Here is a 24,747-nt window from a genome sequence, read left to right on the forward strand (position 1 = left end):
CCATGAAAACGATCACTGCCGAGCGGTGGCGTGAAGCCCGACCGACACCGTGAGTCAGGCAGACGTGCAAAGAACAGCTCGTCACGAGTGGACTGAGGAGGGAGGTGAAAGGTCAGGCAGTCATTAGCTCTTATTTTTTGTCGCATTTCTTTCACATGTGCCACGGAGAAAAAACATGCACATGTCAAAGGTCGTGCAGCACAGGAACAGGAGACCTGAGAGCTGTGAGAACCAGCACAGCTCCACTTCCCCTGCCTGTAAAAAGTTCATGTTTTTAAGTTTTCAGGTGAAAAGTTGTAATGCTGTCATCAACGCTCATCTGTCACTTTGTTCCCGTTACACGCACACAGGCCACACCCCCCACCTCTGCAGTAGTAGATGTTTAGGATCAGGATCAACCGTGTCGTAAAACATCTCAGAGAGTTTAAGAAAGCTCGCGTTGCCGGGCGGTGCTCGCAGAGATCGTCTCACCTGAAGCTTGAACCGTTTGCTGCCCCAAACACTCACCTGCTGACCACACCTGTCCATGTGAAGCAGGACGGGCTCCGCCCCCGAGACACGTCTGAATACTTCTACAGACAGCAAACGTTTATCCTTTCTGTGTGTGTGTGTGTGTGTGTGTGTGTGTGTGTGTGTTACTAATGATGCTGATTATCTCTCCTTCCAGCTATTTGTACAAGAATGAAATCCAATCAATTGACAGACAAGCATTTAAGGGGCTTGTCTCTCTTGAGCAACTGTAAGTGACCTACTTCCTCTTCCACCTTTTCCTTCTGCTCGCAGCACCACTCCTCCTCCTTCTCTTCTCCAGCTGTAAATGCCTCCACCCCCTCCCCCCTTCCTGAAAAACAAACACTCCATAAAGCCTGGCAAAGTCTCCGTCATGTGACGTGTTATCTGCGAGCATGTTCTTGTGGCATGACTGCAGACTTTGCAGGTGTCATGTTTCCCCCACAGTGTGCTACGCCCACCCTTCATCCACCTTTCTGCTGCCACCGTGCATGCCGTGACTGCAGCCCCCTCGCAGCTGCGCTTGCCTCCCGTGACCCTTTCTGCATGAGTCACCAGTGTTTCCTCCACAGCTGCCCCCCCCCCCCCCCCCCACACACACCTCTAACACAAACCGAAGGATGGACTCCGCCTGTTTCACGTGCACTCGTCACAGTTCCTCCGTTGGCCCTCAAGGGTGAACGTCGTTAGGTTTACTGAAGCCGGATCACAAACTCAGATCCCGACTCAGTGTGCGTTCTTCAGATCAGCTGATCTGAGCATTAACAACCACATGTACTGTGAAACCTGGACATGAGTGGGGGAAACACTGGCTTCATGCCGTGCGGTCAGGATGGCGGCGACGTTGCGCCCCTCCCTCCTGTGAAGCTTGCAGCATGAATTCACCTGCGCTGCTGGGACGTCCAGCACGGCTGCTGTGGAGCAGCGTGTCTGCACGCCACAGCCTGACTCGCTTCTGTCCCGCTGCAGAAACAGCTCCTGCTCTGATTCGCTGTAAATTTGCTGTTTCTTTGTGTGAAATCTGCATCGTGTGTGTTTAATCTGTGTGATGCAAATCCTGCCTGTCAGAAACACGTCGAGCTCCGTAAACCTGCATGTCCGACAGACGTATGTGTGGCTGTACACGAGGTCGTAAATGTGCCGATGGTCTGCTGTTAGGCTTCTGCTGCTCTTTCTGCTGCGTCTGCTGAGAAACTCAGGCTCAGTAATCTGTGAGGAGCCTGTGACTCACTGTTCTTCGCTGCAACAGAGAACAAACGGCCAATTCACCAAGTGCACTCCAACATCTGTTTTGAGTTTACGTATATGTGGGTTTTGAGTTTTAATGGTCCTGCATCATCGGGCGACGCATGCCAAAGGCTGAAGAGTAGCCCAACAGCGCGCGCCGTTCGAGTTTATCAGCGTGCCTGCGGTTTGTCAGGGAATCGGACCTGTGACGACACCGGAGCGAAGAAACCTCAGGGCTGAACGCATCACAGCCCAGAGAGCCGCGGATTCATGAGTTATCAGCTGATCACCGATGACATCAGCCCGTCGGCAGACGTGATGGGAGTCACGTATCGGTGACAGTTTTTCAGTCAAATCTAGAAAAATGAAATTTTAAAACGCCCAGAACATCATCGGTAACTCCACCGTTTTATGTCATCGCTGTAACTGAGCGTGCTCAGACGGAGAGTTACTGATGTCCCCGTGTACGCGAGGGTGCCTGGATCGTCATCGTAATGTTGGATATCACGCTGTAGTGATGTCATAGTTTTGCATCATCACCCCCCACCCACCGAACTTCCAACCCTGACCCCGACTCGGACCTTGAGCGCCCAATTTTTTAAAATTTTTTTCTGAGTGGACGTAAGCAGTTGCACAACTATGACATCACAGCAGTGTGACTGTTAGGGCTGCCACGATTAGTCGACTAGTCACGATTACGTCGACTATCAGAATCGTCGACGACTAATTTAATAGTCGACGCTCGTTTGAAGCTTTGTAAGATCACAAAAGACGCAGGAATGAGTAGTAGGATTTAAGAGTGTAATAACGGACTGAAACAGAAGATGGCAGCACTGCATGTACAAGGATGCCAGCTGCCGTTAAACCCCGAAGAAGAAGCTGTGTCCCAGAATTCATAGCGCGGCCCAGCTCAGTTTCCAACAATGGCGGCAGCTAGTTAGTTTTAATATTACTCTTATTATTCTTTCTGGGTCACAAAATAAACGTTTAACATATTTTCAGGCGAGAATGTAGCTGTGTAAACCTCAAATATCTGCTCAGTTTATCAAGACACCACATATTTTCAAAAGCGCTCCGACGTTTTCGGAGACGTCTGTTACCCACTAGCTCGATAGCGAGCCGGGGCAAGGCTCACTAGAGCCCGTGAGAACACCGGACTCCCGGCTTCAAACCCACCGCCGTCTTTCGCCACTCAGGTTAAACATATATAAGTCACTTAGATAACTTCAAAATGTTATTGTTCCTGAATAAATCGGTTTGGCTGAGATTAAAGTTATAGTTTTTACACAGCTGAATAAACGTCAAGCAGACAGCTGATTATCAGAAGTGTGAGATTCTCGAGAATTTACTCCGGTGTCCTGTTATATTTTAGATAGCAAGGAGTTTATTAAACTTCACCGAAACAATCTGCACATTTCATTAAAATTTAATAAACTATCATCTTGTCTTTATTTTTAGTTAGCACAGACCTTAAACACTTCAAGCTGTAAGCTAATGATAGTTATACAAGAGCAGATGCTGCTGGTGCAATAAGCTGTATGGATGATGATCTGATTAGTCGACTAATCGCAAAAATAATCGGTGACTAGTCGACTATCAAAATAATCGTTTGTGGCAGCCCTAGTGACTGTGCACTTGAAACCTCGACAAACATGAATTGTGATGATCCACAAACCAACACTGGGACATCAGGTGCCTCGGACGCCCGCTGCTTCCTTCCTTCAGTACAAGGAAAGCTTGAATGAGCAGTGATAACCTGCTTTCAGCACTGACCTGTGTCTGAGTTTCTCCTGGTTCTGCGTTTTGTTCTTTGTATAAAAGTGAAACGAGTCGCGCCTCAGACAGCGACAGTAAGCTCCTCCCTCTCTGAGTGTTGGAGGCTTCGGCAGAGCTGACAGGCTTTCGCGACACGTTCGAGGAAACGTTTCACCGAGTTAAATATTTCCAGCTCGTCTGCGTTTGTTTGGTTCCCGTAGCAGCCACACTGGGATGGTTCTGAAAGCGTGACGATACGATCGGTGCGCTCGTCTGGAGGTGTTTCTGTTCTAAACTCAAAGGTGTGGTGTACATGACGTCTGCTCTGCTGCTCTGACCCTCACCCGGCTGAACCTCACAGCTGTTGGATTTGTTTACCCCGATCTTGTATATGAGCTTCATTCTGTTTGCTCTCCAGTAAACAATCAGCGTCCCTGCTTTTCACTCAGAATCAATGATAGAGAGTCACACAGACAAACACAAGGGGGGTGTCCAACTGCAGGCCTCGAGGGTGTCCTGCAGGTTTCAGACGTGTCCTCGATCCAACACAGCTCAGTTAACCTCGTCTCTATAGAGGCCGGTAATGAACTGATCATGTGACTCTGGTGTGCTGACCCAGGCTGAGAACTAAAACCTGCAGGACCCCGGCCCTCGAGGCCCCTGCTGTAGACAAAGAGCCAGATTTACTAAAGACTGCTTCAGCTTTAAAAAGTACTTTTGTGATTTACAAACGAGTGTCGGTGGCGTTTGTTACACAAAGGTCTGGGTACAGTTAATTAATTGTTCCACTTGATTTAGAGCATTTAAACCACACAAAGGTGCCTCGTGAAGGTTTCCATCAGGCTGCACCATCGCAGCGTCACGGCGTGCTGCGCTGGCTGTAATCTGTGATTTTTCAGTCTGTTTGTTGGCCACAGTTGGCTGTGAGTCAGATTCCTTCCTCTGACTTTAATAAATCCCTGCGGCCTCATGCAGCACGGAGAGAACAATGACAGCGTGCACGCTCATACACGTAGCGCTCTAACGTCATTAACACACGTGGGTCTGACAGTAATGCTCAGTGTTCTTCTTCTACACATCCTGCGGGATGGCTGCCTGCTGCCCAGCCTCAGAGACCCCACCAGTTTCCATCAGTTTGCCCTGATGATAAAATCATTGATTCTCTCAGAGCTGCCTCCATGATCCTAACAGGCGGCGGTTTCCAAAGAGGCAGAGACGAGTTAACGCTGCCCTGTGTTTGTGTGACCTCATCAGACCTTCTTCATATTACAACCCAAACCTTTGCTCTCCCTCTGTAGCATCTTCATGGTTGCAGCCTGCGCGAAGTAAATCTGGCCCTGTAGCTTTAAGATAAGAGCCGGTGAAGCTCATCAGGACACTAAGATCACATAATCCAGTTTTACTCTGCTTTATCTACATTCTGCTCTCTTCTGCAGGTACCTGCACTTCAACAACATCGAGTCCTTGGAACCAGAGTCCTTCACTCATCTACCAAAGCTGGAGCGACTGTAAGTTCATCCTGCCTGAGCGTTCACCAAAAGCTTTTCCGAACGGTAATTTTAAGATCCGTGGAATAATAGAGCCACCGGTGCGACTGGATTTACTGTGACAGTTGATAGAAACCAGAAAGCAATAACTAGCATGATGTAGTTGGCGGGGAATGGAAGGAATGGCTTGGAAACAAAGAACGGAGAGGCTCGCGGAGCCCAGATCTGAATTTGAAGCAGACGGTACATGCCAGGAAGCGCTCGAACATCCTTCAGCTGAAGGAATGTGGACTGGAAGAGCGCTCAGACATTTCACTGATGTCAGAGGCTGCAGGACGGTTTCTGAGGAACGGCTGCAGGAAGTCGTGCAGGGTTGGTAGCACCGTCGCTCCCTGCATGTGTGTGCTGCAGGGTGTGCAGGGCTGTGTGCTAAGCCCCTCCCCCTCCACACACACACGGTTTCAGGACCTCGACTTTGGCTTTCACTATTTCTTCAGCAGTTTTGAGACAAATCAAGTGTGATTATTTTTGCCTGACCAGTTTTGACCATCAGTATTATGGGATACATCCCAGTTTAACTATCCTGCAGCAGTGCAATGCTTGTGCTGTGCACACTGTAAGCACCTTCTTACAGTGTAAACGCGGCGCGCACAGACGTGTGCCGACTTTCAGGCGTGACGAGCGATCGGCAGCAGGTGTCCTGATCTCTTTCACTGTTTATGAGCCAGCAGGGTTTCCACTCCTCCCAGTCTCCTGAGTAAAGGAGAGGAAGGACACCTGCTGCACGGGGAAAACACCTGAGGGTGGAATTCCCAGGCGCACACTCCGGTCATGGTTGGGAAATTTCTCTGCGGTCAAAGCATCGAGAGAGAGATGGAGAGCAGGATGGCGTTCCTGAGGGCGGGATGGAAAATTAATGTCATTTTGTGGTATTAAAAATGTGTTTGGCCCGAGACTCGTGTACACAGGAAAATGTTTTCATGCCTGCGTTTTAGCCAGCGTGAGTCATCATCTGGGAAAACGATCATATTTCTTCTCCCATCCCAAAAGATGCTATTAAAGGCAAATATGTCCTGTTATTAGTCGAGCAGATCGATTTTGGGACTGTGTGATCCCTCAGAGTGTTTCCTCACTGAAACGACAGATTCCTGCTTGACGACTGTGATGTTTTTCTGCCTCTCTCAGGTTTCTGCACAACAACAGGATCACCCAGCTGGTGCCGGGAACTTTCTCTCATCTTCAGGCCATGAAGCGACTGTAAGTGGAAAAGACAAGCTCACAAACACATGCGAGACTCTGTGCTCACTATCAGACAGGCGTGTTTATCGGTTAGATGCCATGAAACCGCAGCGCGCTGTTCTCACGCTCGCCTGCAGCGCTCGGCCCTCCCACAGCTTTTCCTCCCGTTGAGCTGCAGCAGATCTGAGTCCATCTGAGACGTCGCTCATATAAATGACTCCATTTAAGAGAATACGAAGTCTTTAGAGTTTGTGCTTTTCTTTATTTTCTGTCGTGTCTCTCCGGCTCACGAGTAAGTGTTCATAATAAACACGTTTCTGTGAATCCTCCTGAGCCACAGGATCTACATGATGTCATTAGGAACAGACATGCTTACGTGGTCGCACAGCCCCGCCTACCGCTCTGCATATTTTCCTGGGTAATAACGATGTCATCACAGCATGTTTGTGTGTCTCAGAGGACTCTGATTACCAAACAGAGACTTCCTGTTTGCTTTAGTTACCAAACAGCCTGCAGCTCTTTGATTCCAGACGTCACGTTGTGCCGCACGCCGTTTACAGCGCTGCCGCCATGTTGCTTTTGTGGAGCCAGAGGTGACCAGATGATGCAAGCAGACATGTATCTGTGTCCAAACAGTGAAACTGGAGCTGCTGTTAGTACAGCAGCGATGTTATTGGTCACATGACATCGTTAAAATGCTCCAACAGCACAGACACTGCTCAGAGGTCCTGTTAGCAGACAGCGAGCTGCTGCCACCTGTGTCACCAACCACCTGTCAGTCAAAGAGGCCACGCCCCCAGTTTGCAAACTTTAAGCCTTATTAAAATTTAAGCAGACTGACTCACTGCTGGAGCCCCTGCTGGATGCTAGAGGTACTGCAGCTGGCTCAGACATGAGCGGAGGAGTTTGGGTCTCAGTAATCATGATGCTGATGTAGAGCAAATAAACATACAGAGCTATGAGCAGGTGGAGGAGGCTCCACAACAATAACCAGGTTTCCTTTATTACTTATAAATGAGCCTCGGTCATTTGTGAAGTTTTAGATTCAAATAAATATTCGAGAGCCTCGTCCCTGAAAAACCTGTGCTCACTTCAGGAAGGGGGCGTGTCCAGTGTGAGGGAGGGTTTACTGCTTATCCAGACTGCGGGCTCCATCTATCCACACATGCCCACTTGTCTCTGTGTTTCTGTGTGTGCAGGCGACTGGATTCCAACTCCTTGAACTGTGACTGCGAGCTGCTTTGGCTGGCCGACCTGCTGAAGCAGTACGCCGAGTCGGGCAACGCTCAGGCTGCTGCCACCTGCGACTACCCGAGCCGCCTGCAGGGCAGATCGGTGGCGACGCTCACCGCTGAGGAGCTCAACTGCGGTACTGAGAACAGTTACAGAATGAGTTATAGAAACAGTCTCCCCCCATCACTGGCTATAAAGTGGAGAAGTTACAGCTGTTTAACAGCAGCTGGATGTGCAGCTTGCATTCCTGGTTTCCTGAACGTCTCCTCTCATCTCTGCTGGACAAAGGAAGCAGAAAGCTTCAAGACTTTGGAGCCTAACAGGAAGCACGTCGGAAGTCATGCGTTACACACATCCACTTATTTTTATAGCCAAACTCTGCAAACTCTCAGACAGCCCCCCCAGCCCCCCTCCCTGCAGGTAAGCTGAGACACACACAGGTGTATCCTCTCTTTGTGTCTGCAGCCCCCACTTCCATCCTTCACACACCACAAACAGTCTGAGGGCGAAGGGAGCTCAACGTGTCTGTGGGCCCTGCGTCAGACCACCAGCAGCTGCTGAGATGGGCTGGCTGATAGCTGTGTGTGTGTGTGTGTGTGTGTGTGTGTGTGTGTGTGTGTGTGTGTGTGTGTGTGTGTGTGTGTGTGTGAGGATGGAGGCCCACAGGAGGCCTTTGTCCTCATTGTGAGACACTTTAGTTTGAGAAGTGTTTAGTCTGGTGTGAAACCGTCATGTTAGTATTTTGCTTGTTTTTCTCATCAGTCGACACAAAAATTCATATTTTATTTAAAGTTGTTTCATCAGTTAACAAGTGAACTCTGTAAAGTTTCATTTCTGTGCAGCTGAGTGCCGTAAAACAAAAGAGAAGAAGAAAATCTGTTGAGCTCTGTCACAGAGAGGCTGCTTCAGCTCAGGTTGAACTGCTTTTCCTCGCTCGTCTGTGTCCTGATGTTCACCCGGTTTTATGAGCAGCTGTAAATCCCGCCGTCTCAGTTCTGCGTTTCCTGCGGCCATGGCTGCACGCTGAGCCGGCTGGCAGCTGCTTGTGTCTCCGCCACATTTAAACCTCAGCAGCTAATTCGATGGCCCCCAAACGTGCCCGGGCCTGCTTGGCGTGGCCCTGTCTGGAATGTCTGCCTGAAAACGCGGTGGAAGCCTTTCCACGCCCTCCTCCCCCCCTGCACGGTGGGTGGAGGAGCTGTCAAAACAAAGCAGTGGCTGGAGGTGAAGTGCCATCTCCTCACACGAGCTGTTTCTGGTGGGGACACTCGCCTCCTGTTGGTGGAGATAAACAGGAGGGCGGTGTGAAGTGTGTGGAGGAGGGTTTCCAAAATAGTCTCCTTTATGACTTAAATAATGACCAAAATTGACGAAATGAATCCCCAAAACCAGCATATCTGTAACCATGAGGGTCGCCCCCTGGTGGTCTGTAAATAAAGTGCAGCTTTAAGGAACCTGGCTTCACTTTTCAGATCTGGACGTTCATATATCATCCCGCTTGTGTTTGGGAGCTTTGTGTCTGTTTGTGCTTCAAACTCAGCACAAAGTCTCCTACCAACCAAAAAACAGGAAAAAATGAGGCCCTAATATTGAACCCTGGGGGACTCCTCCACTGGTCTCCATGTGCAGCTGCTGAACGAGTCATTCTCCGCTCTGTGGGTCAGAATGACGATGATCTTTGAACAAAAAGCCTCATGAAGTTTGCATCGTCCCTGTCCGACCTCCCTCTGGATCTGGATTTTAGCCCTGATATTATTGAGCAGGTTCAAAAAGACGAGACAGACTCAGCAGAAGCTCGATTCAGTAGGCTAAGAAATACATATGAAGAGACGTGTGATGCTGTGTGCTTGCTTATACATTACATCGGTTTTCTGTCTGATCTTCTCCTGCAGAGGTTCCCAGGATCACGTCGGAGCCTCACGATGTGGACGTGACGTCGGGAAACACCGTCTACTTCACCTGTAGAGCCGAAGGCAACCCTAAACCACAGATTATCTGGCTCAGGAACAAGTAAGGCTAACGGGTGGGTGGGTTAACATCGAAACGCATCGCACGCATTTACGAGCTCTGGTTTTTATCGGTGCGTCTTCCTCGTAGCAATGCGCTAAACATGCGCGACGACAGCCGTCTGAACCTGCTGGAGGACGGGACGCTGATGATCCAGAACACCAGGGAGACGGATCAGGGAGTGTACCAGTGCATGGCCAAAAATGTGGCCGGAGAGGTCAAAACGTCCGAGGTCACGCTGCGATACTTCGGAGCTCCGTGTAAGTGTGCGCTCCCGAGCCCGTTCACTGTGACAGCCATAAAATACACGACATCCCACTGAGACGTTTAAAGACGGTGTTTGCACCAAGAGTTCCGAGGTCAGCAGGTCAGGTGTTACAGAAACATTCACAGCTACAAACTCTCAGCCACACATACAGTCTGATTTCATTAAGTTTCATTACTTATTACTAGTTACTTCCTGTCAACGCTCCAGACTAATTAAAGTTACTGTGGTTACCTGTTTGCGTATCATCTTCACACTGATGTCAGTGAAATGTAGGTGCCATGTTTTTTATGCACTCTATGCAGCTAAAGCTGTGGATGCAATGCATTATGGGATGCAGTCCTGTTTGCCTTTTTTCATTTCTGTTTATTCTTTCATGCATTTTATGGTCATGATTGATGTTGAGGCTGGTTTCTAAACGCTTTATGAAACATCAGTGAGTTTCACATCTGGTTACCAGAAGAATCAAAGATATCGTTTCACTTTTATCCCAGAACCAGTGTGAAAAACTTCAGTGCACTTCTGTATATGTGAGGGGCTTTTATTGTGAAAAGAAGCAAAAGGAAGAAGCCGTGTGTAGAATAACCAGGTTTCCTGTATGGATGTGGCAGCAACAGCAAGTCTGGAGTTCATGGCTGACTTATTTAACCTGCATCAGATTATCTGTCATGTTTCCATGACAACTGAAACTACAGCTAGCTAAACTGGTATTAAAGTTGCAAAGCTTTGGGAAAAGGCTGAAACCACATGAATGAGCTAAAATCTGAGCTGAAGGTCACGGCCAGCCTCTGGGAGCAGATGTTGTGCATTTCCTGTCTCTGTGTGGCTGTAAACCTCAGGTCCCCGGCTGTGTACACACTGCTATGACTCCACTGTAATCACTGCCAAATAAGGACAGGGCACAGCTGCGTGCCGTGACAAATGGGGATGGTTTCAGAGTGGCATCATCGATCCCAGCACGAGCTGCCGCTTCACATCTTCAGATCTTTATTTTAGAAAAAGTGAGGTCACCACCGTTCCCATGTCTGCTCCTCCAGCACGGCCCAGTTTTGTGATCCAGCCCCAGAACACGGAGGTCCTGGTGGGGGAGAGCGTGACCCTGGAGTGCAGCGCCACGGGCCAGCCGCAGCCTCGGGTGTCCTGGACGAAGGGTGACCGGACGCCCCTGCCCAACGACGCCCGCATCACCATCACCCCCTCCGGAGGGCTCTACATCCAGAACGTGGAGCAGGCTGATGGAGGACAGTACACGTGCTTCGCCTCCAATAATGTTGATACCATACACGCTACGGCGCACATCATCGTACAAGGTAAATCAGAAGATCGATGAAAGGTGTGGGTGCTGTGTGCCTTTGTTGACCAATTAAAACATCATTTCCTGCTCTGCCTGTAGCGATCCCTCAGTTCACCGTCACGCCGCAGGACCAGCTAGCCCTGGAAGGCCACACGGTGGATTTCCCCTGCGAGGCGACCGGCTATCCTCAGCCGGTGATCGCCTGGACTCGAGGGGGCAGCCCGTTACCCTCGGACCGCCGTCACGTGACCCTGCCCTCCGGCACGCTGCGCATCACTCGGGTGGCAGCCCACGATGAGGGCCAGTACGAGTGCCAGGCAGTCAGCCCCGTGGGCACCACGCGCACCGCCGTGCAGCTCAGCATCCAGCAGAGAGGTGAGGAGGGGGGCGGAGCTTTAGGCTCTAAGAGCAGGTGGTGCATAGATGAAATATGGCTGCCAATCACAGGCTGTTTGTTTGTGTAGGTGGAGGGGAGGGTGGGAGTGGTGTGCAGCGTTTAAGTCACAGCTCATTGGAAGGTGTGTGTGTGTGTGTTCGTGTGTGTGTGTTTGTGTGTGTGCGTGTTCTGCAATGACAGGCCTGGCGTGGCACAGGAAAACACGGCAGCCTGTAATCCTGAGGTGACGCCATGTTTTTCCATGTTGTAATGCCTGTTAACACGCTGCAAAGTACTAGTTGCGTAATGGTTGCACACTGGAGCACTGTGTGAGCCCACAGCTGTTTCATGGAGAAGCCGACGTAGAGAGCGTGAAGTGACACGAGCGCGAATCATGAAAGCAACGGGAAAGTCCCAAGTTTATCCCGTAGGATCAAGCCGTGTACAGTTTTTAAACACGTTTTAAAACACATTCATGTTTTATTAGAATTAAGAATTAAGAATATCTGTTTGCAAAAATATATATTATAAATATAAAACATGAATATTGGAAAAGACCTGCAGTACTGTCAACGACCACCGGGGGAATGCCTGCAGAGGTGACCTGTAAAAATTAGACAACCTCAAATTCAGCCGTTAGCAGCACGCCGGCGAGTGTGGGTCGGGTGAACACGCACAGAGAGAGTTCTTCATTCTCAGGCACAAAGACTTTCAGGTGTTTAGATGTCGATGAGTCTTTGTGTTCGTGCTGCTCGCTCTGCACAGGAACCGCAGGGGGCGGGGTCAAGACTCTGACAGTGACGCAAGGGTTCAATCAGAAATCTGTTTGTATTTATGTAATATGACTGTCTGTGTGTGTGTGTGTGTGTGTTCTGTCTTGCTCTGAGCTTCACATTAAGCTGATTGATGCTCCTGTGTGTGAGCAGAGGGAAGCAGCAGCTCTGGTGAAGCACAAACACTGCGACAGTAAAATGTTTGATGTCGGCTGTGATTGATTACAAAATGCACTTCACATGTGGACCCTTTGCTGCCCGCTCATTAACTTGTGTGTGTGTGTGTTACTCATTCAGTGACGCCTGTTTTCACGAATGCCCCGAGGGACCTGACGGTGGAGTCCGGGCAGGACGTGCAGATTCCCTGCAGCGCTCAGGGCCAGCCGCAGCCGGTCCTCACCTGGAACAAGGTGAGCGGGTAAAGAGGCGACCTCAGTGCAGGTGCAGAGGTCAGGAGGTCAGGTCAATCAGACCGAGAGGGTCCTAACGCTCAAACCAGACGCTGAGAGCCTTTGTAAAACTCAGACGTCTGTGTCCTTACACAAGCATGCACCGAGGGCTTAGTTCAGGCACCAGCTCTCAGCACCGTGACCTCTGACCTCTGTCTGTCTCTCAGGATGGCGTTCAGGTGACAGAAAGTGGAAAGTTCCACATCAGCCCCGATGGTTACCTGGAAGTGAAGGACGTGGGCACGGCTGATGCTGGACGCTACGAGTGTGTCGCACGCAACCCCATCGGCTACCAGGTGGCTAGCATGGTGCTAACTGTGACAGGTAAGCAGTGATATCAGAGCGCCGCCGGGACCAAAGGTCTGTGGCGCTGCTCGGTGTGTGTGATCTGCTGCTCAGCCGATGTAGCCGCGCTGTCGGGTCTCGGAGTGTGTTGCTGTTTCCTGCTGAGACTTTTGGAGGTCAGCGCTCTGCAACCGAACCTTAAACTGCATCAGCTGCTGGATGTTTTCAGTGGCACACGAAGACGAAGGAGCGCCAGAAATCACTCAGGAGGGAAGAGCTCACAGGATTTCAGTGAACTAAAGAACACCGGTGAACTGGAGCTGCTTACGGCCGTTACTTAAATGTATGAAAGATGGACACGACTTCCTGTTGGGTTTAGACCGCAGTCTGCCTCACGGCCTTACTCGGATATACCTCCGTACTTTTATTTTGTGGCTCTACTGGAGCAGCTCTGCACGATTCATTGTTTTTATCTCATAACAGGCCTTTGTGCAACTTTGTGCATCACTGTGGGGGAGGTGGGCGGGGCTTGTGTTAGGGATGACACCAACCTCTTTATTGAAAACTCTGGTTCTGTTTGAGATGTAAACCCTGGCCGAGCTCTGCTCGTGCTTGCTGATGTTCCACCTGTGTGTCTCTACAGTGCCCGCCATCAGCAGGGAGGGCGACACCTTCGTCAGCACGTCCATAGAGCAGGCCATCCGTACTGTGGACAGCGCCATCGAGTCGACGAGGAGGCGTCTCTTTGACGGGTAGGATATGACAAACACGCGATATGAGACTCTGACCCTCACGACGGCCTCGAGGATAAAAACCTGGAAGGCTCTGAAGTGTCTCCATTTTCCTACGCCACCACGTGTGTCCCTCTTCCCTGAGCCTGATCTTCATCTTGTCGTTATTGCTGCAGTGCATCATGGGATTGAGTGTAATGGTGAGACGTATGATGGGTCAGGATGAGAACATGTGTACCGGTGAGGTGTCCTGGGGTCATGTGACCAGGTTAGGAAGTCCTGCTCGCCAACAGCGCTGGCGTTGACGGCGGCGGTGTGATCGTGGCTGCAGCACCTCGCTGAGTTTCAACAGCCCGAGGCTCAGTGCAAGTTTAGAATAGCTGTGCTGAAAACCACCGAGCTGATGTTTGGGAGGAAGCAGGAACGACAAAGAGTGAAATGATGGCGGCGACTCAGCTGCGCAGTGACTCAGACGCTGCTGCGTGTTTAAACTCTCCGACCTGCACTGGAGAAATTCCCGCCTGATGTTCTAGTCCTCGAGCTCTAACGGAAAATCCCCAAAGACCGGAGCAATCTTTCCTCCTGCTTTTGTTTAACCTGTCTTTGTCTCTTACTTCCACACTTACTGTCTCTGTGATCTGTCATATTTATTGTTCCCTCTCCTCCCTCGCCCTGCAGTCAGCCTCGCACCCCCGGGGAGTTGCTGGCTCTCTTCCGGTATCCGCGGGACCCCTACACCGTGGAGCAGGCGCGGGCCGGAGAGATCTTCGAGCAGACGCTGCTGCTCATCCAGAACCACGTCAACCAGGGTCTCATGGTGGACACCAACGGCACCGGTGAGCAGATTCAGACTCGACACGCTGCTGAAAATGCAAAACCACACCCTCGTGAACACTGAGCGCGCTCGCTGATCGGTTTAAACTGATCGGTCATCTCTGCTGTGCTGATATTTTGGGCACATATGCAGTTTCAGACTTTGCAGAATGAAGCTGCTGTTCAGTAAACAGCTTCCACACAGTTTCCTGAGTGGAGTCTTGTGGTGCCAATAATTTAATTCTGTCTATGAATCTCTCGTTGCTGTGCACGCCTCCTGACGAGGAGCCGTAAACACTTTTATTAGTCCTCGGTTGGCCGCAGCGCCTCACCTACGTGGTTTGTGTTCACACTGGGTCAATTATACCTGCGCGTGGGGGGAGCACGGGGGGATTTTGATGTTTATGTGCAAAAGCATGTGGGGGGGGTTGTTTTAGTTTCTGGCTCATGAAGCAGTCGTTGTTCTGGGGGTTTAATTTTAACAGCACGAAGGTCAGCTGATCTACATTTCACCATCAGTGTGACGGGAAATCAAGTTTTTCTTAGTTTTGAAATTAAATTTCTGGCTTTAATTCTCCTGAATCTGCAAGTTCTTCTAAAAAGTTTTGTTCATTTTTTTGTCATATTGAAATGTGTCAGTGTTTCCCTCATAAATCTGCAGTTTTCTCTTTGCAAGATTTTTATTTTAGTTAATTTTTTCACCATTTTTTCACTTCCTGTTTTTGCTCTTTGGGATATTTTCATCCTTGAAATGATAACAAAGGCTGAGTGTAGTTGACGCCTCATGTGGTGTAAATGTAGTGAGACCAATAGTGACAGTTTCAGGTTCACGGGGAAACGCAGGAACAGCGATGAACACAACAGACGGCGAGTTTGAACAAACGTTCGTGGAGGGAAACGCCAGCTCCCACGTTCTCCTTTTAACTCCCCAGTAAACAAACACGCAGCAGTGATGTGTGGGAACGTTCACACAGGAAGTCTCACCTCACACACGCTTGACACTTGCTGTCATGCATAAGTGCAACGCTGCACTGCTAACACACCTGAATGTGCTGTGCTCTCATTTCAAAGCTGATGGAGGGCGCCCTGTGGCCTCTGTGGGAGGGGCTCCAGGGCCTGATCCTGTGGATTACCTGATGAATGTGAGCAGGTCTCTAACCCGCGGCGTCTCCAGGAGGCGCTGTGGGCTGAAGCTGGGAGTGATAGACTGTATATAAAAGATGGCCATATCCACCGTGACATCTTAGGCTTTGGTTTGGGAGGTGTTGGCGTTAACAGAGGGGGCGGGGCCGAGTGTAGTAGCCGGGCTGCTATGATTACTCTGTGATGGACGTCTAAGCGTGTGTTTCCTTTCCGCAGCGTTTCGCTACAACGACCTGGTGTCCCCCCGCTTCCTGGACATGATCGCCAACCTGTCCGGCTGCACAGCCCACCGCCGCATCAACAACTGCTCGGACATTTGTTTCCACCAGAAGTACCGCAGCCACGACGGCACCTGCAACAACCTGCAGCACCCGATGTGGGGCGCCTCGCTCACCGCCTTCGAGCGGCTGCTGAAGTCCGTCTACGATAACGGTTTCAACCTTCCGCGAGGCGCCACCGACCGCGTCCATAACGGCTACAAGCTGCCGCTGCCGAGGCTGGTGTCCACCACCATGATCGGATCGGAGACCATCACCCCCGACGACCGCTACACACACATGCTGATGCAGTGGGGTCAGTTCCTGGACCACGACCTGGACTCCACGGTGGTGGCTCTGAGCCAGTCCCGGTTCTCCGACGGCCAGCTGTGCGCTCAGGTGTGCACCAACGACCCGCCCTGCTTCCCCATCCAGTTCCCGCCCAACGACCAGCGGCAGCTGCGGAGCGGCGCCCGCTGCATGTTCTTCGTCCGGTCCAGCCCGGTGTGCGGCAGCGGGATGACGTCTCTGCTGATGAACAGCGTTTACCCGAGAGAGCAAATCAACCAGCTGACCTCCTACATCGACGCCTCCAACGTCTACGGCAGCTCGCGGCACGAATCGGAGGAAGTCCGCGACTTGGCGAGCCAGAGGGGTCTCCTGCGGCAGGGCATCATACAGCGGACGGGCAAGCCGCTCCTGCCGTTCGCCAGCGGGCCGCCAACCGAGTGCATGAGGGACGAGAACGAGAGTCCCATTCCGTGCTTCCTCGCCGGAGACCACCGAGCCAACGAGCAGCTGGGTTTGACCGCCATGCACACCGCGTGGTTCAGGGAGCACAACCGCATCGCTACAGAGCTGCTGAGGCTGAACCCCCACTGGGACGGGGACACCATCTACCACGAGGCCCGGAAGATCGTCGGCGCCCAGATGCAGCACATCACCTACAGCCACTGGCTGCCCAAGGTAACGGCTCCGAGCTGATGGCGCCCGCGCTGCTCAGCTGATCATCAGGTGAGCTCAGGGTTAGCATGAGTGTGACAGCCCGGGACACAGAGAGAGGGAGGGGCTCACTTCATTCAGCTGTTTAATGTAAAAGTTGCAGCCAATGAAACGCTTCTCTGATGATGTCACAGCAGGCAGACTAACCCTCCTCTTCTCTCAGATCTTAGGTGAGGTTGGCATGAAGATGATGGGGCCGTACGGGGGCTACGACCCCAACGTGAACGCCGGCATCTTCAACGCGTTTGCCACCGCCGCGTTCCGCTTTGGCCACACCCTCATCAACCCGATCCTGTACAGGTTAGATGAGGACTTCCAGCCGATCCCGCAGGGCCACATCTCGCTGCACCGGGCCTTCTTCTCGCCATTCCGCATCGTGAACGAGGGCGGCATCGACCCGCTGCTTCGCGGGCTCTTCGGCGTCGCCGGTAAAATGCGTGTCACCACGCAGCTTCTGAACACCGAGCTGACGGAGCGGTTGTTCTCCATGGCCCACGCCGTGGCTCTGGACCTGGCCGCCATGAATATACAGCGAGGGAGGGACCACGGCATCCCGCCGTATAACGACTACAGGACCTTCTGTAACCTGACGTCTGCTCGGACCTTTGATGACCTAAAGAACGAGATTAAGAATCCGTCGGTCAGAGAGAAGCTGCAGAGGTGGGCGTGGCCTCAGACAGGCTCAGTGTGACTCGCCAGAGTTATGGTATGAGCTCAGCGTGTTTCTATTTCCTCGTGTTGCAGGCTGTACGGCACGCCTCTGAACATCGACCTGTTCCCCGCCCTCATGGCTGAAGATCTGGTCCCCGGCAGCAGGCTGGGCCCCACCCTCATGTGTCTCCTCACCACTCAGTTCAAACGCGTGCGTGACGGCGACAGGTAGGTCAACCTTTCAGTACCGAACTGTCGCCGAGCGTCACGTGACCGCAACAAATGAATCCTATTTCTCTCCTTCCTGCCGTGTTCAGGTTCTGGTACGAGAACCCCGGCGTGTTCACGCCTGCCCAGCTGACCCAGCTGAAGCAGACGTCCCTCGCCCGGGTGCTGTGCGATAATGGCGACAACATCACGCGCGTACAGCGAGACGTGTTCAGGGTGGCCGAGCTGCCTCACGGCTACATCAGCTGTGATGACGTCCCTCAGATCGACCTGCGCATGTGGCAGGACTGCTGCGAAGGTAAGAGTCAGCAAACGCTCGCTTTATTCTTCAGTTTACTCGACAGCTCAGATCACGACGACCAGGATACCTTAGCAGACGTTTGTTGTTTTCAAAACACAAACATTTATTTTAAGCTTGAATAAATTAAACTCCACTGAATAAATCACTGGTTGAATATTAGCATTCGAGTGTATCCCAGATGTGTTGAACAGCTGCAGCCCTGAGCAAGCGCAGAACAACAAATAGAACAGCCTGCAGACCCGTGAGGGCGAGAGGAGCTTTCAGGACGTTGTTTGGTTTTGGTTGTTTTTCTGATCTTCGCTGAGACAAAGTGGCTCTGTGGTCACAGAGGTCGCTGTCTCTGCTTCAACCTTTTAAAGTTTATTTTTGGCCCGTAGTGTGAATTTGTTGCACAAATCTGATCCCAGTTTTATTATTTTATACTGGTGCATGAAAACAAACCTCCATTATTAAAAAGAGGTTTTTATTGCGGTTGGAGTGATCTCAGTGTTTGATGTAAAGGTTTAGTCAGGAGTTTAATCACAGGATGGAAACATGTTTTCTTCTTTAAAGAGGAAGCAGACGCTGGTGATGAGTCTGCTCTCCGACTGCAGCCTCTTACATACTGCACATATTCACTGTATGAGGAGAGCAGAAACAATAAACAGAGAATATAACTGCGTTTGCTAACAGTGACACGTGTGTGTTCGCTTTTATGTGTCGGCACAAGAGAGGAAGTGTTGTTGTTCTCGTCTTCTACACGCAGTCTGTGAATCAACCGCAGCTGAGATTTGAGCGTTTACATAAAGACCACAGCTTCCAGGCTCGTAAACCTGGAAGCTGCGTCACTGTGACAGTGGAGAAGGGTTTGTCAGTTTTTTCATCCTCCAGGATGACAAAAGCGGGATCGTTAGGGGGGTCGCGGTCTTCTCCCTCACAGCTCGATAAATGGGTGAGTCGTCTGCATTGCAGAGAGTCTAAAGGAGCCGATACAGTGCAAGACGAAGCACGTCAGAGAAGATTTAAACAACTCGCGCTAAGAGATGAGGGTACCGTGTGCTCCTGTGGTTCATTCCAGCACTTCAGCCTAAAAGCACTGCAGTCAGGTCATAAACGGTCCTTCTGTTGGCCTCAGCGACTCTGTTTTCTTCTTCTATTGATTTTCAGTGTGTTGTGTTTAACCCACCAGACTGCAGAACTAAGGGCCAGTTCAACGCCCTGTCGTACCACTTCAGGGGACGCCGGTCAGCTGAGCACAGCTACAAAGAGTACAAACCTGCCAGCAGCTCCCAGGAGAACAGGTAACAACACCTGTAAACTTAAACTGCTCCAACAGCACAGACGTTGTCCAGAGGTCCAGTTCAGGGACTCTGGTTACCCGAGTCCAGCAGACAGCTAGCAGGCCACGCCCCTAATCATGCAAACCTTCAGGAAGTATCCATGGAGACCAACCAGTTTGTGTATCAGGCTGTAAACATGTTTATATGTGCTGTAAAGTTTGAACATGGCTGACTCACTGCTGCCTCCTGTGTAATCTTACAGCGTTCCCTCGGTGTCAGCGGTCCTGGAGCGTGGGAAAGTCTGGCATCAGTTTTTAGGCCAGAAAATTCTTGTTTTACAGCAAAAATAAAAACACTTGTAGGCCTCAGAAACCTGCGACATACACTTACAGATGTGTGAGTCAGGTGACCTGCGATGTGGCGAGGAATGCTGTCCTGACAATACCTCGATAACAGATATTTGAGGTGTAGAATAAGTAAAACACTCATTTGTGCATCTTTGTCCTGTAAACTGTTAACTGTGAACATCTTCAGTCATTTGGTTTGTGTGTGTGTGCAGCTCAGTGGAGGAGACCCCGGGCAGTCTGGGAAATGTCTCTGCGACTTCCAGGAAGAGCACTGAGCCCTCCATCAACGACTTCCAGGATTTTGTCTCCGACATGCAGAAGACCATCACCAGCTTACGAAAGCAGGTGTGTCTGCATCCACAGACAGATGTTTGCAGCTGTTCTTTATCCTTTAAATCCAGATGGTGATGTTTGTGATCAAAGTGTCTGAAACTTCTAACCATCTTAAAAACGTTGCCATGTCTCACTGCTCAGAGCACAGTTAATTCCTCAAGAAGGGGTCGGCGTGCCGAGGTCGGTGTGCTGGCTCCGCCCTCTGGTCAGCTGCAGGTGTCAGTGTGTTTGGGGAGGTGAGGTGTGTGTTCTGACTTTTAAAATGTGTTGTTCTCATGTTTCTGCAGATTAAAAGACTTGAAGCCCGTTTGAGCACCACTGACTGCACTGACAGCGAAGGCCGCGAGCGAGCGGACGGCGAGCGGTGGAAAAAGGACCCGTGCGCCACATGTGAATGCAGAGTGAGTGTAGCGGGCAGGGCTGTGGGTTAACACGTGAACACGTCCTCTGTCAGACGCCGTTTAAATGTTTCTGTGAGTCTGGAAGCGTCTCGTCTCTTCGAGCAGATCTTGGCATCATGTTCAGTTTTCGTGTCTGACTGTGTTGCTGCTGGCGATGGCGCTCCGGTGTCAGACCTTCCCACCTCCTGCAGGCCTGGCCTCCACGCCGCTGTGTTGCCATCTTTCGCTCTCCTCTTCCACACCTCTCTGCATTCAGAGGGATGTTTGCAGTAATTGAGCTTGGCAGGCAGAAGCAGACGAGGAAGACAGTCTGCGAGCAAACAGAGCAGTCTGTGGTCGTCACGCACGACGACACAGCGAGCATGACGGGCAGGTCAGTCCCAGGTCAGGTGGTCCTGGTGGCAGGAGGCGGAGTGACCGGCTGAGGGTCACATGGTGTTATTGTCACATGCAAACAAACAGAACCCAAAATCAAACCTGGGTTTGAACGCGATCATGTCTACCTGCCCTGGTTTGCAGCCGTGTGATTGGCTGTTGTTCACGTGAGCTAAATGATGTCAGTTCTTATTGAACAGTTTAAGTTTTCTTTCCCGTTTTGGTGTTTTTGGCGTCTTTTCTGTCAGTTTCGCCTCAGATCTCACACGTAACGACGTCATGACTTGTCGCCCTTGTTGTGTTTTCCCGCCCCGACAGGACGCCCAGGTGACCTGCTTCGTGGAGTCCTGCCCAGCAACCGAGTGCAAACGGCCCGTCAAGCTAAAAGGCAGCTGCTGCCCGGTGTGCCTCGAGCAGCTGACGGCGCCCGCCCGCCGCCCGTAACGACCCTCAGGACTCCCGCAAACACGCCCTCTGGCGTCTGAACGTCACACGCTCGCAATCAGACGCACGGAGAGGACATGAGACTCGTGAAATTGCGCGGCTCCACCACCGCCAACAACCTCGACAGACCCAACAGCCTCGTCTCAGTTTTTCGTTTTCTTGACCCAGGGAGGGATTTTATTTTGTTTCCTGTTTGTTGCACCCAGCGGCGCGAGGCTCGCTTCGAAATCCTCCGGCGACGAGCCGCTGTCACTACGTGGATTTATTTCTGACCCGCCGGATGGACGAACGGGCATGAGATGGGCCGGCCTCTCCTTCCTCCCTGCGCCGAGGCTCCCGAAGAGCCGCGACCAGCCGCCGTTTGCCGTCCTGCTCCTCCCGCTCGACGATAAATCGCAGGACAGGGAAGTAGATGGAAAGGCGGTCGCCATTTTCTTGTCTCACACAATATTCTCAGGTTAGAGATGCCGAAAACTGGTGCTATCCCCCGATTTTATCACAGTTTAATCACTAAACCTTCAAAGTATTTTGTTGTATATGCAAAGCAGCCTATATACACTCAGTATGTCCTTAATGCTACATCACAGTTGAGACGACTGTTGTACTTATGAGTAGAGTTACTGCATCTTTAACCCGCGGTGCTTTTTATCATGTTATTCTCTTCTTTTCCCTTTTTGTATAAATTGTTGCATATGAAGAAAATGTGAAGCCCTACAAAAATGTTTGTAATGCAAAAGAAATGTCTACTGATCTCTGCTCGTCGGTCCACTGACGACTCCCTCGCTGTGTGTGCCGGACGCTCGGCCGGCTTTCGCTCCGGCGCCTTTGAAAGAAACCCTGTTTGTACCACTGTGTTCACGTGCCGCGGACTTTATTCCAGTATTTTCCTCAGTGTTTTAAAGCCAAAAGTATGATTTTATGAGTTTATGTTTGAATGTTGTCCTGGTTCAGTATTCTCACTTTGACCTGCTCATGTTCGGACCGGTGCTTCTGCAGTCGTGGGAAGATGAGCTCAGTAATTTCAATGAAACAAATATTTGACTGGATCTGAACAAGTTTTAGCACAAAGGCTTAAAGCCAAACAAACCAGCGTCTGTTTATTAAGTAGCTGAAACGATGCTTACCTGCCAGAAACACTCAGCCACAGTCGTGTGCGCTAATATCAAATATAAACAATTCGATTCTCATCAGGTGTCTGAATGAGGTTAACACAACCTGTTATCATCTATCCTGCAGACGCTAATGCAAAATGCAGAAACAACGTGATAAACCGAGTCCACTCTTAATGCTTCTGCAGGAGTCAGCGTCAGCGTGGAGCTGCCAATCAGATGCATTGATTAATTAATCATCATCATCGTCATCATCACCAGCGCCTCTATAAAAGCAGGAGCTGTGTCAGTTTGCAGGTCTGGATCTTCACAGCAGTGGACGTCCTAGAAAATTCACCGTGAGGTCAGACCCAAGAGTTCCGGCTCAAACTCAGCTAGCATGTGAAAGGTTAAAGGTCACGACAAGCAGAAGAAGACAGAACAAGCATGGGTCGTTTGGAAGCTGAACAGAGGGCAGATGTTTGTCCACCAACCTAACAGCTGGACCATGAACTCCAAAGATGCTGAAACCTCACAGTGGAGAGACCGACTGAGGCGGTCACACAGGAAACTTCCAGTGCTCCTCCATGAATCACAGGCTGGACTCGCATACACGCCGTCTGCATGAATAATGAATTAATGTGTCGCTTATTCCAGGTCGTATTTTCCTCATTTTACAGACTTTATTTTGCCCTGATATGAAAAACAGAGAAACTTTTCTTTCTCTTGATTACAGTTATAAAGCTGCACATTTAAAGGTCAGCGTGACAAACAATGAACAGCTGAAATATAACAGAAATGGCTGCTGTCCATAACAGACTTAATGCTCTAATAAGTAGCAGAATATTGCTGCCAGTTTGTGCATTTATGGACAGTTTGGCTAAAAGTTGTTTAGATCCAGTTTAAAAGAATAACGTGAGAGGTGCTGGGGGGGCGGGGTCACAGCCTGCGGCTCCGCTGGCGCCGACGACACCGTTGGAGGACTGCGAGCAGCTCTGCTCTGCAGCTCTCTCGGTCCAAGGACACTCTTGCATTCCTTTGTCCAGCAGCCCCCCTCCTCGCTCCCCCCCCCCCCCCCGTTGGGTGTTTATATAGGTTAGGAATGCTCTGAGATATGGAGGATGACGCCATGTAGCCGAGCATGTGTGGCGCGGGCCTCTGACCCTCATTCCTTCATAATTGAAGCCATATGAGAGAGGAAGTGATGTTGGGGGAGGGGCGCTCAGGGTCGGGGGGGCTGTTTGTCAGACCGATTTACCGCCTTTCACACGTACTGTACTCCTCGTACTCTCCGTGCACTGACTCGCTCCGTGCGACACAATTCCCGATCTCGTCTTCCTGTTTTCCTCCGATTGTGTCGGAGCGTGTGCAGTTTTCCTTTCCTGTGTTTTCTTCTTCAGTGGTAACATCCTGCGAGCTGAGGGGCTGATCGGTGACAGTAAAGATGTCAGAGCACCAACAGTCACACTGGTAAACAGTATCACCTCATACTGGACGAACTGTGTTTACAGTGGTGTCTCCTTCTCCTGCATCACCATGTCCCCGTGTCTCGGTCACAGCTACTAGCTTTGGCTTGCGCCCCGAAGCTCTGTGAGCTCTTTGCGTTACCCGTCTGTGTTTGTTGATAGATGTGTGTATTTGTGAGTCCCTCTTTTTATTTCCCCTTGAAAAGGTTCCCAGTGTCAGTGGAGCGCACTGCCCTGCAGTACTGAACGTGTGTTACCTACACTGTCCTAACCAGTGGTCATTGTGGACAACCTAGTGCCTGTCATGACAGTTGTATTGTACCTTTGCCAAAGAATGGTTTGCACTGTAATGTATGCCTCTCAACAGTAATAATAAATAAAAAAGCCACATTTGAATTACAGTCACATGTTGGTGCCTGTTCTTTGTCAGCTCATCATTAATGAGAGGACTTTTTTATTTGCTCATCACAAAATGACTTTTGTTTCACTGAACATGACTCGTCTGATTTAGTGTTCTGGTTTAAAGCAGATACTTGATCAGGTCCAAACTACAGAGTCTACAAGTTTGCATTTGACTCTGATTACTCTCAAGTTCCTGCACTTCCTGTTTGGTTTGTTAGTTGGTCTGTCAGTCATGACTGGATGGGTCCCATTACAGTTTTAGACCCATCCATCCCACTTATCCTTGGGGGGGGCTGAAACCTATCTCAGGACGAGACGATGTGTCCGCAGACATCGACTATCAGTACGGTGAGTCCACCTCCATCCATACCTGTGAATATTTAGCCTTTTAGGAACTTTTTGAAATTCATCTTGACCACGACTCTCACGTGCAACAGGAACTCTGCAGATCTGTCCTCACATAAACTTCCTGCTGAGGTTAAACTGTCATCTGCATATAAAATGAAACCTGTCAGTAGATTTGGGGCTAACAGTAGTTAACCCTTTAGTGTAGTACCCACCTGGTCTAATCTCAGAATCATCGATGACCATCAGTTTTTCATTTGT

At 50.5% G+C, this 24,747-nt stretch overlaps 1 protein-coding gene across 1 annotated transcript in view; it reads left to right on the top strand.

Annotated features, from left to right (window-relative positions):
- Window positions 1-24,121, top strand: part of pxdn (peroxidasin) — a 35,113-nt gene extending 10,992 nt beyond the window's left edge. The window contains exons 4-23 of the mRNA XM_085342566.1: window positions 668-739; window positions 4,929-5,000; window positions 6,165-6,236; window positions 7,418-7,587; window positions 9,344-9,461; window positions 9,549-9,718; window positions 10,761-11,033; window positions 11,117-11,392; window positions 12,464-12,576; window positions 12,783-12,939; window positions 13,544-13,652; window positions 14,310-14,467; window positions 15,804-16,810; window positions 17,010-17,506; window positions 17,591-17,725; window positions 17,815-18,023; window positions 19,195-19,306; window positions 19,845-19,977; window positions 20,253-20,366; window positions 21,060-24,121. Coding sequence (XP_085198692.1) covers window positions 668-739; window positions 4,929-5,000; window positions 6,165-6,236; window positions 7,418-7,587; window positions 9,344-9,461; window positions 9,549-9,718; window positions 10,761-11,033; window positions 11,117-11,392; window positions 12,464-12,576; window positions 12,783-12,939; window positions 13,544-13,652; window positions 14,310-14,467; window positions 15,804-16,810; window positions 17,010-17,506; window positions 17,591-17,725; window positions 17,815-18,023; window positions 19,195-19,306; window positions 19,845-19,977; window positions 20,253-20,366; window positions 21,060-21,185 — 4,093 coding nt within the window. The 3' untranslated portion in view covers window positions 21,186-24,121. The remainder of the gene's footprint in view (window positions 1-667; window positions 740-4,928; window positions 5,001-6,164; window positions 6,237-7,417; window positions 7,588-9,343; window positions 9,462-9,548; window positions 9,719-10,760; window positions 11,034-11,116; window positions 11,393-12,463; window positions 12,577-12,782; window positions 12,940-13,543; window positions 13,653-14,309; window positions 14,468-15,803; window positions 16,811-17,009; window positions 17,507-17,590; window positions 17,726-17,814; window positions 18,024-19,194; window positions 19,307-19,844; window positions 19,978-20,252; window positions 20,367-21,059) is intronic.
- Window positions 24,122-24,747: the final 626 nt, after the last annotated feature.

The sequence above is a fragment of the Diplotaxodon limnothrissa genome, linkage group LG19 (genome assembly GCF_057381915.1).
Source record: "Diplotaxodon limnothrissa isolate DT_005_m linkage group LG19, D_limnothrissa_male_GT1.1, whole genome shotgun sequence".
Taxonomy (NCBI): Eukaryota; Metazoa; Chordata; class Actinopteri; order Cichliformes; family Cichlidae; genus Diplotaxodon; species Diplotaxodon limnothrissa.